Source organism: Grus americana, chromosome 1, assembly GCF_028858705.1.
Source record: "Grus americana isolate bGruAme1 chromosome 1, bGruAme1.mat, whole genome shotgun sequence".
Lineage (NCBI taxonomy): Eukaryota > Metazoa > Chordata > Aves > Gruiformes > Gruidae > Grus > Grus americana.
Genome location: NC_072852.1, coordinates 68,784,220 through 68,803,924, shown reverse-complemented (window position 1 = coordinate 68,803,924; position 19,705 = coordinate 68,784,220). Strand labels below are relative to the sequence as shown.

At 36.6% G+C, this 19,705-nt stretch overlaps 1 protein-coding gene across 7 annotated transcripts in view; it reads right to left on the bottom strand.

Moving 5' to 3' along the window:
• The window catches only part of ERC1 (ELKS/RAB6-interacting/CAST family member 1), a 297,951-nt gene that overhangs the window by 213,508 nt on the left and 64,738 nt on the right, over window positions 1–19,705 (bottom strand). For 4 of the 7 annotated variants that reach the window (XM_054835847.1, XM_054835865.1, XM_054835875.1 and 1 more), the window contains exons 4-7: window positions 10,801–10,875; window positions 8,622–8,777; window positions 6,783–6,866; window positions 3,970–4,137 (exon numbers count right to left, since the gene is read on the bottom strand). In XM_054835847.1, the coding sequence (XP_054691822.1) occupies window positions 3,970–4,137; window positions 6,783–6,866; window positions 8,622–8,777; window positions 10,801–10,875 (483 nt within the window). The remainder of the gene's footprint in view (window positions 1–3,969; window positions 4,138–6,782; window positions 6,867–8,621; window positions 8,778–10,800; window positions 10,876–19,705) is intronic. The other 3 variants (XM_054835858.1, XM_054835891.1, XM_054835899.1) reach the window with 1 other exon arrangement.

Genomic DNA, 19,705 nt, shown 5'->3' with positions numbered 1-19,705 from the left:
AGCCCTGATTTGTTCGTGATGGCAAAATTAAAAACTTTTATTCTCTGTTGGTACAACTACATTAACAGCAGCAAAAGGAACAGACAGAAAATCATTCCTGAAATATGTGTTTAGAGCTTGCTATGGGTTCTAACAAGAGCTAGCTATTTTTTAAAGTAGATGTTGAAGTAATTCTGTCAGCACTCAGAATTCAAAGATAATTGAGAAATGCAGAGGAAGACATTAATTATAATTGGTATGCGAGGTGAAATGTTGCTTTTATCCTACTGTAGATATTGCTATGTGCAGTCTCCAAGTACCTGAAATGAGTACATTTTAAAAAGGATCAGTTTTGTAACACTCTATTACTATCTTGCAAACACATCATATAAACACAATAAAGAGTTAAGCTGTTTTCCTGATAGCATCGCCTGTAATTAAGACTTTAAAAGCTATGTTTACTGACTGATTTTGAATGCAGTGGTAGTTCACAAGACTTAACTCTCTATTTTTGACATTGATCTTTCTTACTAATTAGAGTTGACTCTTCACCTTCCTATCCAAATTGCAGCAATATACAGTACAGTCTGTAGGAGACTTGAGAGTGAATTTGTTATCAACACACAGCTAGTTACCTGGATAACTTAGATTACATGACTATGCCATACAGCAGAGGTGCACACATCTGGCTTTGTGCAGAGCCTGTTTGGTTCTTGCTAGGGTTATAAACTCAATGCAGGGCAGATGTACCACTTCCAGGGCCTGCTCAGGTCAGAAATCAGTTGAACTGTTCTTCCACAATCTCTAGCACAAGGTATTAAATACCTAAACACGGTGAACTCAGTGATGTGAGCTGAGCTTAACGTTTGCAGGTGTTCACATAGGTCTTCATGTAGCTGGCGCTAACAAGTCAGCTTGTTAGAGACACCCCACTCCCATTCACACATTCCTCACTAAATGTGATCCACTCCCTAACTGTCTCTGATTCGGGAGAGACTACTATAGTTTCAAAATGCCAGTATAAGCCCCAATAAAGACAGACCCTTAGAGAATTTTATGTTCTACTGAGACATTCAGAGTAAATAAAATACTTCCAGGGGACTGGATTTATTTTTCTACTGAATATTAATCTGAATTTACCATATGGAATAGACCAATTACAGAAACATGCCAGCTCAGGCAGCATACAAAAATAAAGGGGAATGTTCTCACTGATTAATTTAACCTTGTACCTTCTGGCACTGACCTAATCTAAGGGGCTCATTAGGCAAAACACAAACTTTATATGATGAAGTCTTAACTCCAAAATCAATATTGATTTATTTTTTGTTTTGTTTACAAAGAGATTGTACATTTTTAGAGCTATTTTTAAAAGGGTCCTTCACACATTGAAAAGTTAACCACAATATGCTCTCCACCCAACAGCCCTCAAGATAAACACCCCACAAACAGCTCACTGTTTTTTGTAGTTCCAGTGTGGCAGGTGGCAAATCCACTTTTGAGGTATAATACCAACATCTATTCCCCACTCTAACTGCAGTTTTCTTTAACAGAAGACTAAAAGGCAGAGGCTTATGAAGGTATGCTCTTTTCTCTCAAAATGTTTATTTAAAAATGACTTTAAAACACCAATCCCCTATGAAGATGACTGCCAATATATGACAGAAAACGCACCTCTCCCTTCTCATAACTTTCTCGAGGTGTATAGAGAGAGGCTAGTTACGTTTTAACATTGACCACTGCTGTCAAGTGAAGCCAGGCAGGATTCTCACGTTCCTACTCTATTTCTAGTGAAAACTCTTGTATAGAAAGATATCTTTTTTCTTTAAAAAATGCAAATACATAACAGGATGCAATGACAAATGTCTCAACACTGCATTTTATCGACACGTTTCAATCTTACACTTGAGAGGATAACTTGTGAAGAGAGAAGAAAGGTAACTGTGTATGATGATTCAATTGTTGAGCTTTCTGTCAAGAACATCAGCAAGGATGAAAAAGATGTGATTATCTTTCAAAAAGTATAAATATCTTCTTGGAATTACATAAAAATTCTCAGGAACATAAATGGATCATTCTAAATAGAATGGAATAGCCTGATAATCAACAACACTTCATATGTGTTATATCCATACCAGATTGCTACACCTTACTGTGGAGAACATGCTTGACTGTATTGAATCCATTAAATCTATTCAATTTAAATTATTAAATTCTACTTAAAGCAGTAAGTAGAATATATATATATATATATCTCCCCCCCATGCCTGCCTTTCAGCCACCTTTTATTAGTAAAAAAGAGTTTGCACATTTCAGAGGAAGAATCAGATTCGGTTTTGTATTGTGGTGCTATATGAGAATCTCATTTTGAAGAACCTAGTGAAGAACAAATATTCTCAATGATTATTTAGTAATATTACAAGTTAGACAGTAGAATAGTTTTCTATATTAAAAAACTTCTTTGGCCATTAGCTGAAATAAAATCAAGATGTTCTGAATAACTATCAAGAGTATCTATCAACGGTATATAACTGAGTCTTATTTAAATATTTTGTTAAAATTCCATGCATTTTATTTGAATAAATATTTACCTACCACAACAGCTGAAATTATGACCATCTACTGAAGTCTTTTAACTTGTTAATAAAGCGCACTCTTTCGAGAACTTCATCTCTCATGGGCAGTAAAGTACTGCTTTTTATTATTTAAAAGTATGAAGAGAAATGTGTTTCTAGCTTCGTTGGTTTGTCACAATACTGCACAGTGATTTAATATATATTTTTTTCAATCACTGTAATAGATCAAAACCTGCAATTTACATTTTAAAATGTTTGTTTACCTAATACATACTTCCAATGACATTTTGAAATGCAAATATTTTTTAAAATAAACATGTATGAAACTAGGGTACATTCCTGACTAGCAAAAAAGAATGAACAAATTTAACATGAAGTTTATGATTGTAAACTAGCACACTTTCACAGTTATACTGACTAATGCAATTGCAACTTCTATGTAAATCTGAGAATAATCAGAAAAGCCATCTTAGAACATCAAAAGATATTTACTACATAACTTGCTTTCTGCATGTGGACCCACAGATTCACTGAACATGGATAAAGGAAAGCTATACGAGGGTAAAACATTCAAATAAATTCTTTTGCTCTCGTTACATGGAATCTTTCTACCAGCGTTACCCACAAATTTTCTACATGCATATTTCACAGCTCCTTTGGCTTTTCACTGGTTTAGCTGTAACAACACAAATATTTTTTGATGCATGACCGCCATCTTTTGGACTTCTACTAACACTACAATTTTCCAAGCCAGAGGATTGAAATGCTGTCTTCATACAACGTTTCATACTTTTTCTTCAAGAATGTCCAAAAGTAATAAACTTATGCTATACTTATTATCCATTTGATGTTCAGATATACACTTGTATCTTACATAATATGGGAATTTATTAAGAATTTGTTATTGAAACACAGTTTTGAAAATATGTTTCCTTTATCTTGGAATATGCATCATAAAACATGAAAGCCCGTATCTCAGGTGTAAGCACAGGCTTACATGCAAGAGTTCCCATACATGCTTACAGTAGTAGTGAAGCCTCAGTGAGTTGTATACTACTGGAACACTCTTCCTTTCTCTGCTCTCTTGTAGCTACAAGGTCATTGAAAATAAATCCCCCCAGCTCAGGCATTGCAACTTACAATTTAGCTGCGCCTAGGAAAAATAATATTAGTGACTGCATGTTAGTGGAGTAAGTTGTACAAGTGTGTATTTACCCAAAGAATATGTGTGCACTTGTACACACATATTTGCCTTTATGATCAATCCCCTGGCCTAGAGAATCAAACATATAATCAAAGATAGAATGTGCTCAGAACAAGCAGTATTGAGTGGCTATGGGACTGTATAACATAAGCAAGAAAAGAAATAGCGCTTTATATCTCTTTCTCTATGAAACGTCAGCGAGTATTTCACCTCTGTCTGCAGGATAGCAGCTCTTTGCTCTTTAGCTGTAAGAGACTCTTTCAGAACTTCAATATGCTGCTTGCTGTCAGAGAACTGATTTGTGAGGGTCTCCAGCTTTGTCTGCAAGGCCAGCAACTCAGTGTCTTTGCGTGACAGTTCCTGCTTCACCTGACCAATCTGAAAAAGAAAGATGAGCAAAGGAAAAAATAATTGATACCTTCCTTACAAAAATAACTATAAATTCACCAAACAGTATGATATTCTAAACTTATCCCACAGAATTGCAAAGCCTTCGGTTATCTTGAACGGAAGGCCAGTAAAAATTTGTGTCATGAGTAAAAGATACAAGGAAAAAGAAGGGGGAGCAATAGGATCAATTTTTCAAGAGAGGTTGGTGGGGTTTTTTTAACAGAGGCAGTCTGTTCTTAGTCGTCTTTCAAAGGACTGACCCAAACCAGTTACTTAGCAGGGATAAGGTTTTAATGAAGATGAAGCAGAACTGTAATGACAATGTACCCTTACACTGTAGTATCAGAAAAGATGAGATACCTACAGGTCTCTCTCAGAAGCACAATGTGTTTGCTTTGAAATGTCAAACCAGCGAGTTTCCGTCCATCTCTCCATCTATCAATCCAGCCTCATGCTTACAGAGTACGTAAAGACACCTTCACTTTCCCGCTATATACAAAACCAGCATTTCAATTGTCTAAGAAATACCTTTTAATTCATGGCAGCTTCTTAAAGCAGATGCAAACGTACATCAGAACAACATGGAAACTGTTTGCGGAATTGCACTTTGTCGAGAGCAATTTCCTAGATTTAATGAATTAAATCAGTAAGGAAATGCCAATTTATTTTAACAAATGTAGGTTGGATTATCAGTTTAAAAGACAAACAGTAAGAAATGTTAAAATAAAGCACAGAAATGAGATGAAATCTCATTTTAAGTGCAATCATCACCCAGGACAATTTTGATGTAAATCTGAAGGAAAAAAACAAATAAAGAGGACAGGGAAGTCTAAATGTAGACTCACGTCCAAGTTTATAATCATCTTTCTGGTTTGCCTGTGATACACCTCACAGAATAAAATAGAAATATTTTTACTTTTACATATTATATAGCAGAAATGGACATACCTCCAAAAACTAAACAGTTTTCCTTTTTTTAACTTGAACAATTTTGTTTGTGACATTAAAAAAAATCCCTCAATCACAAAAGTATGTTGTCTAATGCTTCAAAACAGAAATTAAAGGACATCACAAACTAAAAAAAAATTGTACAGGTCATCTTCCATTGCTGGGAATGTGACAAGAAGAAAATTAAATTGATATAAGCCATAATTTATGTTTTTTATTTTTATTTTTAATTGGAATAAATGCATGTACTAGTAGAAATAACTGAGAGGAAAAGCTTGAGTATATATGTTTTTTTATCTTGACAACACTGTTTCAATAATGGGCAATTAAAGAAAGAACACTCTTTACCGAGGAGTATTAAAATAGTATCAAAAGATGTCATCAAGGACTCCTGTGTTCCAGTGTGAAACAGCGTATGTGACGAGATAAGAAAGAAGGGGAGCGAAAGGAGGAGGACATGTATCTCAAAAAAACTCACACAAACTAAGTTTTTTAAAATGGAACAACGGGAAGCAGTATAAGAAGAATTTAATTTATAGAACTATTTGATAGTTTATTGTTCACTTAATTCAAACATATTGGGGGGTTTTTTCATATTTTTAATAAAAGCAAATACATCCACAGAATTTCACCACCTACTTAAATTAGATACTAAAGTATTGACATTAGCAGCACTATTTCTGCCGTCAGCTAATGGCCAATACAACCAGTGGCACAATACTGCTAGGCACAGGAGAATAGCTGGGAATAGAGAAACTATTTACTGCTAGTTAAGTTTTCTGGAGTATCTAAACAAAAGCACCTCCTTAAAAATTTCAGATGACACAAACTTTTTTAACTAGTAGGTAGCCTGAATTACAGTAAAACTTTCTCAAACCAGTTTGGTCTTTCTTTGAAAAGACATTCTTTTGGGGGTCATCTCAGAACAGTAGTTTACCCTAAATACTTGTGTTTTGGTGAAATGCTCTCATCTAAACACAACCACATTTCATTACATTAATATTCCCAAGTAGCACCCTAAGATCATTCTCTCTAGAAATCCCCATTTCAGAGCTGTAAGCCCCCACTGCCAATGTGCTAAAGCTCTTTAGGAGGAATGCAGCACATACCATTCCAAGCTGCAAGAGAAGTTAAGGCAGCATTAAGCACTCGCATCTCTCTTTGTCGAGACACTATGATCATTCTGCAAATGCACTAATTTCACAGCAAAGGAATAATCTAAATTCATGCTGCTAAAATTAAACAATCAGTTTTAAAAAGCGTTCAGCATCCAGCTTTTGTTATTTTTTTGTGAAACAATGTTAAGAAGGTTCTGCAAATTTTTTCAAATTATTTTTCTTCTACTAGGGAAAGAAAATCTCTTTGAAAGTCTGGCCCCAAAATGGGTGCTGAATACTTTAGAAAATATGCTTCGAAAGAGAAGAATAAGTTACTTCTAGAACAGCTCATACCATTAAAAAACACCAGTAACAAAACAAATACAGATGTTCCGTTGAAGAGTGATGTTATGGACACCAAAACCATGTCAACAAAAAGGCAGCTACAAGGCTGAGCAGGCTGTTAGTTCTACTGTTATATCAAGTCATAAAGAAGGTAAGAGAAGAAAAGTTACCCCGAAAGCCAGAGAGCTACCAAGCCCCAGTGAATGGCCACTGCACACAAAAGATAAATCTTACTGCAGAGACCTCGGCCTGGAGACCAGCCACTCTTTTTTTCAGGTCCTCCCCTTGAGCCTCTTTGGCACTTAGCTCTTCCTTCAGTTGCTCTACCTGTCACGACATTGTTATGCTTTTAAATATTTATTATTTGTCAGCTTCTAGTTAGCTTGTTTCAATCCAAGGAACTAAAAGTGACAAAGAACTGAACAAAAGGATCAACACTGGTCACTCATTTTCTCTTCCATTCTTCGTTAAGTCTTCTCAAAAGTTTAATGTCTCTGTAATTTCATATAGGCTGCCAGACAAGAATTTGATTATGAAACAAAGATGTCTAGTTATAGTTACGTTTATATATGTCAAGTATGGGGCACCTCACCAAACTGTTTCGAAACTGGAATTCGTGAGGAAATTAGGACAGAAAAAGGGACATATTTCAGTTTAAGAGAAATAAAGTTAATTGTCAAGATACAGCCACAGATGACTATACAATACTGAAAAAATAAATGTGCAATTACAAAACAAGGTAAGACAGCAAGATATCAAGATTGGAGCTTGCTATGAATCATGAGTGAATAGTCATAAAAAAAGGAGCAAATTTTCTGCCGGAAAGTAAGCGAGCAGACACAATAGATGGAAGAGGTCCAGAAATGCAGTAGCCAACAGATCTATAGGCCCACAGAAGGAGGGGAGAAGAGGAAATCAAAGAGTTGCTAACAAGGAAAGAAGGAAAGAAGAAAGCAAAAAGAAAGGATGGAAGGAACAGGTGCTAAAATGGTCTCTCCATTCCTAATTTGAAGGGGATATCCTTCAATTTCTAGAAGCAACACAGTAGGATAAAGGGCAAAAGTATAAAAGAACAGATGTGGTTATCTTGAGGTAAATCAGTGAGCTGGCGTGAGGAAAGTGGAAGAAACACATACTTATTACATGTTTCTACTTTATGGCAAGTAACACTTCTCTAAGAAACTTTCTCCAGCATTCTTTTTTCAACAAATAATTTCAAGTAGGACAAATGCAGTAGGTTACAATTGTTCAGAACCCAGTAGAATAATTTTCAACTTCTGTTCCAGGGATTTGTTCACTGCTTACAGGGAGTATGCAAAAGCTAACTAAGAAAAGCAGGACTGCTCAAAATATACTTAAATTTACAGTACAAGGTGGCCTGAATCTTCATTAGAAAATGTTAGGGCCCACTTAAAAGACTGAGAAACACTTCTTTGGCAGAAACAAAGAATGAATTGACTTTTGGCTACAGACAATTCAGTACTCAGTGTCTACCCTTATACCTGAGGATCAACATGTCTCTCACTGCTGCATTTGTCCTGTATTCCCAACAGCATAAATTAATGTTGGCGCCACCACTGTTCTAGAATCTACTCTCATTCTGACTCCACTACTGGAAGGAGAGTGTAGTAGAAAGCCATTATAGTGGCAGTTCATGCTCTTTTCAGCCTTTGCATCATACAAAGATCTACTAGTTATAGTAGAACAGTTGAAAAAAGAAACACTCCTTTTCCAATAGGCTATATATCAAATAAAACCTGAAGCTATAATGGATTAGCAATGGTCTAAAGATAAACACAAAATCCTTCTGAAATAAAAGAAAGTTAGGTGTGACACTAAAAGCAGGATTTGGGCCATGATACTGCCATTATAATATTTTCAAATTTGAATGTAAAAGTCTTAGATATTAAATACTTAAATATCTTAAATATATATACTTTAAATATTTTAGTGGCTTCATGGCAGAATATAAAATTCTGTTTCCCAGCACTTGAATGGGAATCCAGACTGTACTGAAGTATGAAAATTTCTCTGTTTGCTGACCTCAGTTTATCTTATTACTATCATTTGTTTTCTCAATACCTTATTTTTCATGAATTTGGAATGACTACGGTACACCTCCATTTGCTTCATTTCCTCTTCACGTTCCTCTGTGCTCAGAGCTCCATTTGACTTCAACATCTGAATCTCCTCTTCCAAATCCCGGAGGCCACGCTCCATGGAAGAAATTTTTGAATCCTGAAAACAATTAGAAGAGACAGATAAAGATACACAGTTAGATGATTTGTTAACATACCATTGGAGTTAAGGAAATAATCTGTTGGACATGTACCTGCCCTTGAAATTTACTGTTGAAATTCCTACAGAAATCAGTCTACACCTCTTTACAGAGCATCTGGCTGAGTGCTCAAGTACTCATTTTTCAAATTTTTTATACCTTTCAAGGAAACCAAGAATTTAGTACTGAAAGAAAACATGGCTAGGGCCAGGGACACAGTATATGATGCATAAATAAAGGAACATGAAAAAAGGTTGCTTTGTAATGTGAAGCCAGCATAAAACAGTATAATGAATGAACAGCAAAATGTGACTGCAACAATGGCAAAAAAAATGGGTTTCTGCTACTACTAATTAAAGTGAGGTCACAAATGGAGAACATAAAAAGCACCATAAGCAAAGATGCAACAATCTAGCTTTGAGTGGACAATCTAATTTTCAGTAGATAAAGCAGTAGAGGATACTTCAAGTATTCTGTCACATATATACAACATATAAAACGTTTCCGTGGTTAAAAATATATATCTGGAAAAACAAAAAATTCAATCTAACATTATCCTCGTAGTTTTACAGGATGATCAGAGTTTTCAATCTAATTGGTTTACTGTTTCTTTAGAAGTCTTATGTATCAGGAACAGCAAGAACAGATTCAGACAGCACACAGAGCTTCATGCATACTCATGAACAGATAGGTATTTATGAATTGTAATCTCTTAAAACAGTCTATTTTGTTTATTTCATTTCTCCAAAATATTTTGTCTTTCCTGAAATACAGGTAGGATTTGAAACTATCCCCCATTCTTTCATAGACCAATCTTTTTTTTTTTTTGTATCTGATAATCAAAGCACAACTGAAAAAAAAGGATGAAAGACTTTCACATATAGGTTTTCATTCACAAGATAAGATTTTTATAAAGGACATAATGAAGATCTAGTCAGATCTCTTGCTTAATTTTTGATGCTTAAGTTAAAACTGGTAAAGTGGACTTTTGCAACAAAAGATAGAGAGGTACTAAGGTGAAGTTGTACATTGTTAATTCACAATAGTATTTAGTTTCAGTGCTCACATCATTTCCCAGAAATATCAGTGTTTCTCTTTTGATAGTAAAGATGGCTTATTGTTACCAGATGGTCAATTAGTTTTCATTACTGTGGACCACAAAGATGACTAATAAAAGAAAGATGGTAAATGAAAGGCTCCAGAGTAGATAGATGGGAAATGACTATGGAAAACATTGAGATGGAATGGAAAGAGTTGGAAGGGAAAAAAAGAAGGAAAATAAAAGAAAAAGGGACAGATAAAGAAGGAGGGAGAAAGGGAGGATACAAAAATGGAAGAGAATAGTTTGCAAAGACAGTTTCCAAATCTAATCTGATGTACTTTATGGACCATACAATATGAAATGTGACTGCATAAAGCTGTGTAAGCCACACACTCCACTTGTGGCTCCTGAGCTATTGGCAAATCGCCATTGTTCCACTACACACTTAAGTTAATGGTTTAAGAATTCAATCACAAATTCATGTAGAAAAGTTAGGTTTACAATGACACACAGACATCTTTCTAGCTACATGACCCATTCTTTAAGTGGGTTTTGAGTTTGCAAATTGCTAACTTTGTTGACAGACAGAACACAAAGCAGTATTTCAAATGGTGATACTATAAAAAGAAAATAATCCACATCATCATAAAAACCCACTAATCCATCATTCCCATCCTTGTAATACAATGGACTCTTGGTTAACTGAAAGAAATCTGCTGCAGGCAGACAGAAGGCAGGTTTCTATTGTGTCATGAAGCAGCTCCATCTCTTCACTGATCAATAATAAAAATTAAAATAATAATAATAAATAATAAAATAAACATATTTATTTTAAATTAGAAGACTGACAGAAGTATATGGTATTTGGTAGAGTCATCTTTCACATGAAAAACCATTTTCCAGAAAACAAACTCTACTGCTGCCTATATGCAATCATTTACCTTCATCTCAATAACGGTTTGCAGAGCCTTTGTTTTGGCTGTGTCAGGAGCATTTTCAAATCGACGATGGATCTCCTGTACCAGCAGAAAAGAAAGCAAGAGTTAGCCTAATGGCATTGTGTCCCATAAACAAAATTACTAGAAGCTTCTCTTTCTAATGCATAGCATAATTCCATGCTGCTGCTTTCTGATGTTACCAGTTCATACATTTTGTTTTATCATTTCTCATATCAAAGAAAGGATAGGTGAAAGTTCATTCAACAGAATCACAGCCTCAGAAACTGCATCTTTGACTACCTACTTACTCAAAATAAACTGTTGAAGTGACAGCTGAGTCTACTAAAAACCCCTGTCATCTTACTGATAAACTAATCTAAATTCTTAGTAGTTTCTCATGGAAGACATATACATAATTTATTTGACTAGATGTTTACTGAAAACAATAATGCTGTGGTTTCTGTTTCAGCAAGTTATAGGGTGCAGTCGTGTTGATAACTCTCGTTTTCCAACTTTTTTACCCCAGAGTACCAATGTTTAACTATGCATAATGAAAATCTTTCTCCACTGGGCCTTGAATGTAGCTGAAAGTACACGGCTGGAGAGCACATTGCTCTAGAAGCTCAGAGTATGCAGACAGGAGGACACAAAAGTCCATGTGATATTTCTGTTGGTGAATTCACAGAACTAACAGGCTTCAGACTGCTCACTAAGGAATAAAATGATAGAAAGCTGAAACAACTTGTTCTAACCCATAAAGTAGTTAGAGGTTTCAAACCAACAAGTGGGAATACAGGATAAACAATATAGTATCTATTCCACTTTTTCATTTGTATTGGGTTTGCATGGCAAGATAGCGACGGGGCGACAGAGGTGGCTTCTGTGAGAAGGACATATCCCCTATGTCCGATAGAGCCAATGCCAGCTGGCTCCAAGATGGACCCGTCACTGGCCAGGGCCGAGCCCATCAGCAACAGTGGTAGCGCATCTGGGATAACATAGTCTGCGCAACAGCAGACTGAGGAGAGAGGAGTGAGAAGATGTGAGAGGAACAACCCTGCAGACACCAAGGTCAGTGCAGAAGGAAGGGGAGGAGGCGCCAGAGCAGAGATTCCCCTGCAGCCTGTGGAGAAGACCATGGTGAGGCAGGCTGTCCCCCTGCAGCCCATGGAGGTTGATGGTGGAGCAGAGATTCCACCTGCAACCCACGGAAGACCCCATGCCGGAGCAGGAGGACGCACGCTGGAGCAGTCTGGTCCTGAAGAACTGCACCCTGTGGAAGGGACCCACACTGAAGCAGTTCGTGAAGAACTGCAGCCCGTGGGAAGGACTCACGTTGGAGAAGTTGGTGGAGGACTGTCTCCTGTGGGAGGGACCCCACGCTGGAGCAGGGGCAGAGTGTGAGGAGTCCTCCCCCAGAGGAGGAAGGAGCAGCAGAGAAAGTGTGATGAACTGACCACAACCCCCGTTCCCCATCCCCCTGTGCTGCTGGGAGGGGGGAAAAGGCAGAGAGAAATCATTAGTGAAGTTGAGCCCAAGAAGAAGGGAGGGGTGACGGAAAAGTGTTTTAAGATTTAGTTTTTATTTCTTATTACCAATCAAATCAGAGTAATAAATTAAATTAATTATCCTCAAGTCGAGTCTGTTTCATCTGACAGTAATTGGTGAGTGATCTCTCCCTGTCCTCATCTTGACTCACGAGCCTTTCGTTGTATTTTCTCCCCTGTCCAGCTGGGGAGGGCAGTGATAGAGCAGCTCTGGTGGGCACCTGGCATCCAGCCATGGTCAACCCACCACATCATTATTTGTCTTAAAATAATATTATCCTCACACCACACACTAATGTTAAATGTAGAAATGTGAATACTGTTAGAATGTTAGTATTACATGACATAAAAATACTTTGGTGCCCATAGAATATGAACTGTGATATCAGTTAACCTAACAACAAATTGTGCATGTGCCCACACATACAGTTTAGCCACCCACTCCCCTTAAACAGCTAAAAGAAAAATCCTAAAAGCATCCACAAACTCCTATTTTCAATAAACGTGGTGAAGAGATAACATTTGGTATGGCAGTCAGATATGCAACTTCCTCCATATGTTTAATTATTTGAATGAGAAAGGTAGAGTTGTATACTGCTTTTCAAAATACTGAAACACTACTTAACTTGTAAGATTAAGTATTCTAAAATAGCTGTGAAGTGAGCAGGATCGAAATGACAAGGGCCACAAGAAGAATTTTGCATAAATTGGGCACAAGGACATTTGATTAGGTTGATGCCTGTGAATGGTAATAACAAGAAAATCCAGTAGAAGGTTTGTCTGTCTTTAAATACTAACGTATTTCCTGAGAAGCTATTTTTATAAGTATGTTCGCAGAGTAGGGTGGTATTTTCTGAAAAAAAGAAATTCTTGTCAATTTTTAGAAGCTGAGAAGACAAAAGATAAGAAGGTAAAAAAAAAAAATTACATCCCAAGTCTATTTTGAACAATATATTAATTTTGGTAATGCAATTACATAGTAGATAATTTTCAGTTGTGCAGACACACGGTCTGTGACCTGAGAACATAAAAGCAACTACTCCTATGGAAATGGAATAGAGGGAATACACAGTAGGAGAACAGCACGTCACTAAAGGGATGCTGACACAACAGTGTCTGCTTTTTACATTGCACAGCACTTTCCCAAATAGAAAATTCTTCTAAGCTTTTTCTTTAGAATTGTCTGTTATCTCCACTGTCTGCAGTGATGCTTTGCACTTTGGCAAAGGAAATGTCCTACTTCTATCGTCTTAAGTAATTCCACTGTGATTTGGATGATATAAACTCCTGAAAAACACCACCTCCCACCTCCTGACTGCATAGTAAGGACTCAATTTTGGCAACATGCCTACGATTCTAAAGAGCCTGAAAAAAAGGCTACAGGCAGCCTGAACCTCCCAAGAACACAGATTTAAGTGTGGCTGCTGAAGGAAGGCAGCGCATAGATATCCTTCATAATTGTGAAATACAGGTTATGTACTTAGCTTTCGGTGGCAGAATGGAGAAATATTAATATATCTCCAATTATTTCTGTATTTTTACATTTGTCATTTCCTGCATTTGCAAACACAATCAGCATAATTCCCTGAAAAATAAATTGATCATATTAATAAAGAGCATAGCTTTGAAAGATGTGCTTAAAATTGCACACACATCAAGAAAGGAGGGTGCCAGTTGCTTTGAAGCTCAGCTACCCCTGGCTAAAGAAATTAATCTCTGGGTTTTGCAAGTTTAAGAATACATTCAGATGGTGATTTCTAAATCCAACCAACACCTCAGATATTAGTACACTTAAGTCTGTTAACAAAAGTATCATCTAAAGTGAAAATTAAACCAGTTTCCAGTTCATCCGAGTATTCCAATCAGCAAGAAACAGAAGAAAAATCCCTTGAAACTTCAACATTAGAGTAAAAGCAAGATAAAGATGAGACCAATTCAAACCATCCTATTACTTTTAAGTAGCAAATAATTGTGTTGAAATCCGACTACAGAAGTGTGAATTCAAAAGCTAGAGAAAAGTCAATTAAAAGCTAAAATCTTAATAATTTAGAACTTTGTTTACATATGTGCCATTAGTTCTTAATTTTTCCTTTCTTCCCTCTTATTTAAGGTGCAAAAGCATGTATTTTCTACTTAAATTAGCTTCCAACTTGTTAACAGTATTTTCTATTTTTTTCTTCTACTGCAAAGTTTCACACTTGCAGAAACCAATTTCCACAAATTTCATCTCTACTGAAGAAAACTGCAGGATAACTAACATCTCCAAGGAAAGTACACTTAAGCTGTAAATTGTAAACAAAGTAAATCATATAACAAAAATTGACAAAAGAAAATCCTCTAATATAACAAAATATCAAAGGATATTACAGTTTATGTATTTTGAACCTCTAATCCCCAGCCTGATTAATGCATTTCTAAATTGTTTCACATAGTTTTACAAATTCCATCTAAGGGGGATGGAGGTGCTAAAATGAACTAGTTTGAAGTTTTGTCTTGTGCGAATAAAAACAAAAGATCTCTTTGAAGACTAAGTAGCTCATTCATACAGAAAAAAAAATGTTTGAAATAAGTACTTTATATACAATAGTAAATAAAAAAGTAAAACTCTGTAATTTTAGCCCCCATGCTAGAAAAAGCATATGAATAAACCTATTGAAATTTTATGGATTCTTTCACTTTGATGAGATCATAACTATAATATAGAGAAAAAGCTCTGATGGATGACTGCAGTTCTGCTTTTTTCCATTCACTTAATTCCTATGCATTATATGAAATGATTATATAAAAATCAGAAATTTGCTATACAAGAATAAGAAGGTGTTTATGATTTCTTTGTAGTCTGTAAAGACATGAAACAAATATGCTATTTTTCACCCTAAGTTTTCAACTTTCTAAGAACCATTAAGCTACCAACCTCTGAAATGAGGAAAGATGAAAATAATTTTATATGTTTAAACATTTTTAACTGTCATTCTTTTATAAAGTGGCACATAAGAGACTCCAAACTACAATGGTGTTAAAAAAAGCAAAATGTATAAAGAATAAATTTTCTCAAATTTTGTTCTACAAAAGCTCTATATGTTTTAAAGTTATTTCTAGACAAATCAAGTGATTCTAATAACAACATAACTATTTAAATTATCTTGATTTAAATCACTTCTCCCTGCTATCATCTTCTAAAATGTCAAAAGAAGGAAGCAGCAGCAGCAAAAGCAGAAACTTAATTTTTTTTAACTCATCAGAAAGATGTCTCCTAGCATGATGGTAGTAAGAGTTCCAGTTACTGAATCTATCTACTCCAGCAAACCAAAGATTGTCTCTAAAAGTGTGTCCTATTTATGCTGCAAAATCTTTGAACAGGACAAAAGTATTCTTTGAGATAACTCTAATTGCTCCAATTAAAATTTCTAAATCCTTCTCTGAGCCTGGAGCAGAAAAGGGTAAGAATTTTAACACACACATGAAAAAAGAAATTCTTTGCAAAACTTGTCACAGTTAATTAAAATCTGGTCAGATAAGGCAAACTACTTTTCTCTTGATTGAGCATGGTACATCTACAGGGCACATCCATCCCTTCTCACTAAGGCCCATGCTGCTGTTCTTTGGCCACCACAGTATCAAGTTCGATAATATAAAGCTAAGTCAAGTATACGTATGTTACAGCCTTGTGCGCCTGCTCACTGCTCTGACAGAAATCTACCCTAAGTGGAGACATAATAAAGAGTGCTCAAAGAAATTTAGTGTTACTTCCTAGAATAAAGTGAGCACTGTTCGATTCAAAATAGCTACAAACAGGGATCAGTTCTCGTACTAAGGCCATACTAGATAACTGTAATACAGTTCACAAACAGGACTTTGTGGGGTTGCCATTTCAACAAACACTGAAGATGAAAAGAAATAATAGCTTTTTCTGCCATAGCCTCTTTCCTTAAGTTCATTGTAAATGAGTGCCCTTATGAATGACCCATTTCAGTGACTGCTTTACGTACAAAACCACCCTTTATTTGTTACGCGCTACATCCCTAACTCCTTAATTCAGTTTTGCACTTGCACTTTGCAGTTGTATTAAATATCCATCTTGTTTGAATGGGCTCAATTACTAAAAAAATAAAAATACAAAAATGTAATTTAATACAAAACGCTGTTTTTGTGACACAAAGGGCAAAGCTGCTGTTGGTTCTTTCCTTGTTCCACACCACTGTAACATACAAACCTTGAACCTAGACCTGACTCCTGAAGAAATCTTCTAAAGAGCCTTCTTTCTGTTTCCAAATAAAAGGCTGCAGTCAGCCATCTGTCCCAGACCTGGATTCACAGTTCAGGGAATAACTGTCTAATTTTTGTCTACCAAATCACATGGCTGTTTCATTCTTTATGATGAACTGTGTTGCCATTCTATTGCACTGACATTTCAATGAACACCTCACCCCAGCTTCAATACCCGCTTAGCCTCCAAGTTTGAGCCGACCCCTCCTTTTTCCCAGGAGAATGCTATACCTACAAGATCACAGTTTAACTTAAAGGGAGACTTGATTTTGACCTCTTGCTGAAGGTATTCATGACAGACACATACAGCCCATCACAAGTCACGTGCAGGACTTACATATCCTTCGTTATAACTATACGGTAAATCTGTTATGAACGATGAAGAACTAGCACTGTGCATGACTTCTACTGCATCTTTTCAGGAAAAGCCAATAGTTAGGGCCATTATCAGGGCTCTGAATCTATGTTATACAAGGCATGATGGGATTGACGGCTTCATAGGTGTATCAGGCAGATACCAATAAGCATACTGGCCAATGAAAAGAAGAGAATACATTTGGGAACTTCTCCTCATGCACTCTCCTTAGTTCTTATGATTTGAGACATCAAAGGATATCCTCACCTAAGCAGGGGAAATGCAGTGATATGTCAGTATATCCTGGAGACTCCAATTAGTATATGCCATAGCACTGCTGTGAACAAAGGCGTATTTGCCTTGCAGAGTATGTATGCTCAGTAGCAAACCAGAGACAAACAGGTCATCAGATTACCTACTGTTGTAAACTTCGTGCTAATACCCCTTGTGAAGGACTAAGAAAACAGGACAACACTGCCAAAGTTGTTTGCCAGTTATCTGACAATAATACACAATGAGCAGCTTCTTTTTGTTCCCCTTGGGTAGAACCAGTACCGTAGCTGTGTTTTCAGCCTTTCTTCTAGGCAGATGAGAAGTGTGGCCTAAACTTTTTTTCTCCAAAATATCTCAAGAAGTTACCTCTCTATTGACTGTGATGCTACAAGTTTATGATTTCAGTTCTTTCTTCAGACATATATTCCTAAAGACAGAGATTATTGAACAATTCAAAAGAGAAAGGTTTAACCAAGTTGGTGTAATGATGTTGGACTGTCCTTATGAATAATAGTTTGCCCAAAGTACTCCAAGTGTCTAAAATACCAGATGTGGATACAATTCACATCATATTCTGCCATAAGTCGCACTGATATTTGGTGTATCTATTACTCCATATAGCCGAGAACAACATGTTTCTACCCAGTGCATTTAGCATTTTGGGTGGGGGAACAGGGAGGCTGTCAAAAAGAGCACAGCAAGCTTCGTTATCTTTAGAGCTATGTGCTGTCACTGCCATCACTGATAACTCTGCAACAGGTGAGTCTGGAACAATGAGGTGGCAGTTAATGTAACTTGGGAGCTATTCTGGAAGCTGCAGTCCAGCTGCTGGATTTCGTCAAGTATTTCTTGTTGGTATGATAATAATTCTGTTTCTGAAAGTTAAGTCTAGAATACCAACAATAATATGAATCATTTGCACTAAGACTTAAGAAGGGGTATTCAAAATAGCAGCCCTCTTTTTATAAGCTATGAAGCTTAAGCTTGTTTTCTAGGGTAGAGGAATGTGATGCAGCCACACTGTCATCTGCTGAAGTGAGGCCATCCAGATCCATGTCTGGGTTCAGATGTTCAACGACATTTAATTTTTCATTATTTTGTGTTAATGAGAGACTGTCCACAGTATCAGTGAGTTGTCAAATACATCCTATGCTGGATACAGGATCTCTCCTACGGACTTGTATGGAAAGACTGCTTGAGTTCCCTGGACTTCAGGATATTTGGGAAAAGCCCAAGAGAGTCAAATTGCTTAAGAAGACACCTCTCACTATCTACAGGACAATCTATTTATTAACCTCGATATGGGAGGCTGAGTACTCTGGGAGATGATCAAAGATATGCAATATCTTCTAAATGAAGAACAATTAAGTAGCATTAAACTTTTCAGCCTGGAAAAAGAGAGAACTTGGAAGGCATATGACAAATCTAAAATTGTGAGTGGCACTGAGTCTCGGTAGTGATCACCCGTTCACTGTGTCTTCCAGTTCAAGAACAACAGGCTGTCAATGAAGCTACTGGGAGGCAGGTTCTTCCTGCAACAGAGAAAAGGCATGTAGAACCACTTACCAAATGACGCTACAGCTGCAAAAGTTTACGTGGGCTCAAGAAGATACTGACCACGTACTTGGATGGCAGATCCATGGAGGATACTAAGCTGACAAGGGAAGATGGGACAGCATTACAGAGAAGTATCATGTTTGCCTTGTTCTTACCCTTTCCTGGGTGTCTGCATATGGCCATTATGTGAAACAGAATGCTGGACTGAAGGGTTTGTTGGCCTGAACCAGCACAGCTACTCCTTGGTTATGATCTTAACAGAACCACAACTCTGGGATCTCTTAAGAATTCCCTTTCCTTAGGAAATTAGTGCAATCTTTAACACAGTAATAGCAATAGCTGAAGAAATCAATGAATTCACATTTAATTTTCAAGGTCAGATTGCTGGCCACTGCACCTGCACTGTCTAAGAAACCATCTGATGACCTTGAGTCTCAACATTACACTTTGAATTACATGTAGGCTTCAAAGTTGAAAAATGGAGGGATACTTTTTTGCTTCAATACACGGATCTTTTTTTTTTTTTTAGCAAAGTTTTTTACCAGAAGTCTAACACACCTGTAAAGTCAGAAACAGTACTAGTGGATTCTGACATCTTAGAACTTGCTTTAGCTAAGATGGTCAAAACTGCTATTAAAGTTTTTCTCAGCTTTTCTAATACGTTAGAACATGAAGCGTAAACACTGACCTCCCAAGCACATACAAATTTCTTTGAGATACTAATGCTTCCTTTAACAGCAGCATTTAAAGAAGAGTTTAGCATGCCTTTCCAGATACTGGTGCATGCCTTTCCAGATACTGGTAATGCTAGATGTAGAACCATCAAGAAAGTAGATTGATTTCTTTGAGGTAGCTCAAAAATTCCATAGTTAGTATCTGGGGCAGCAAAGGGCTAAAATAATCTAAAACT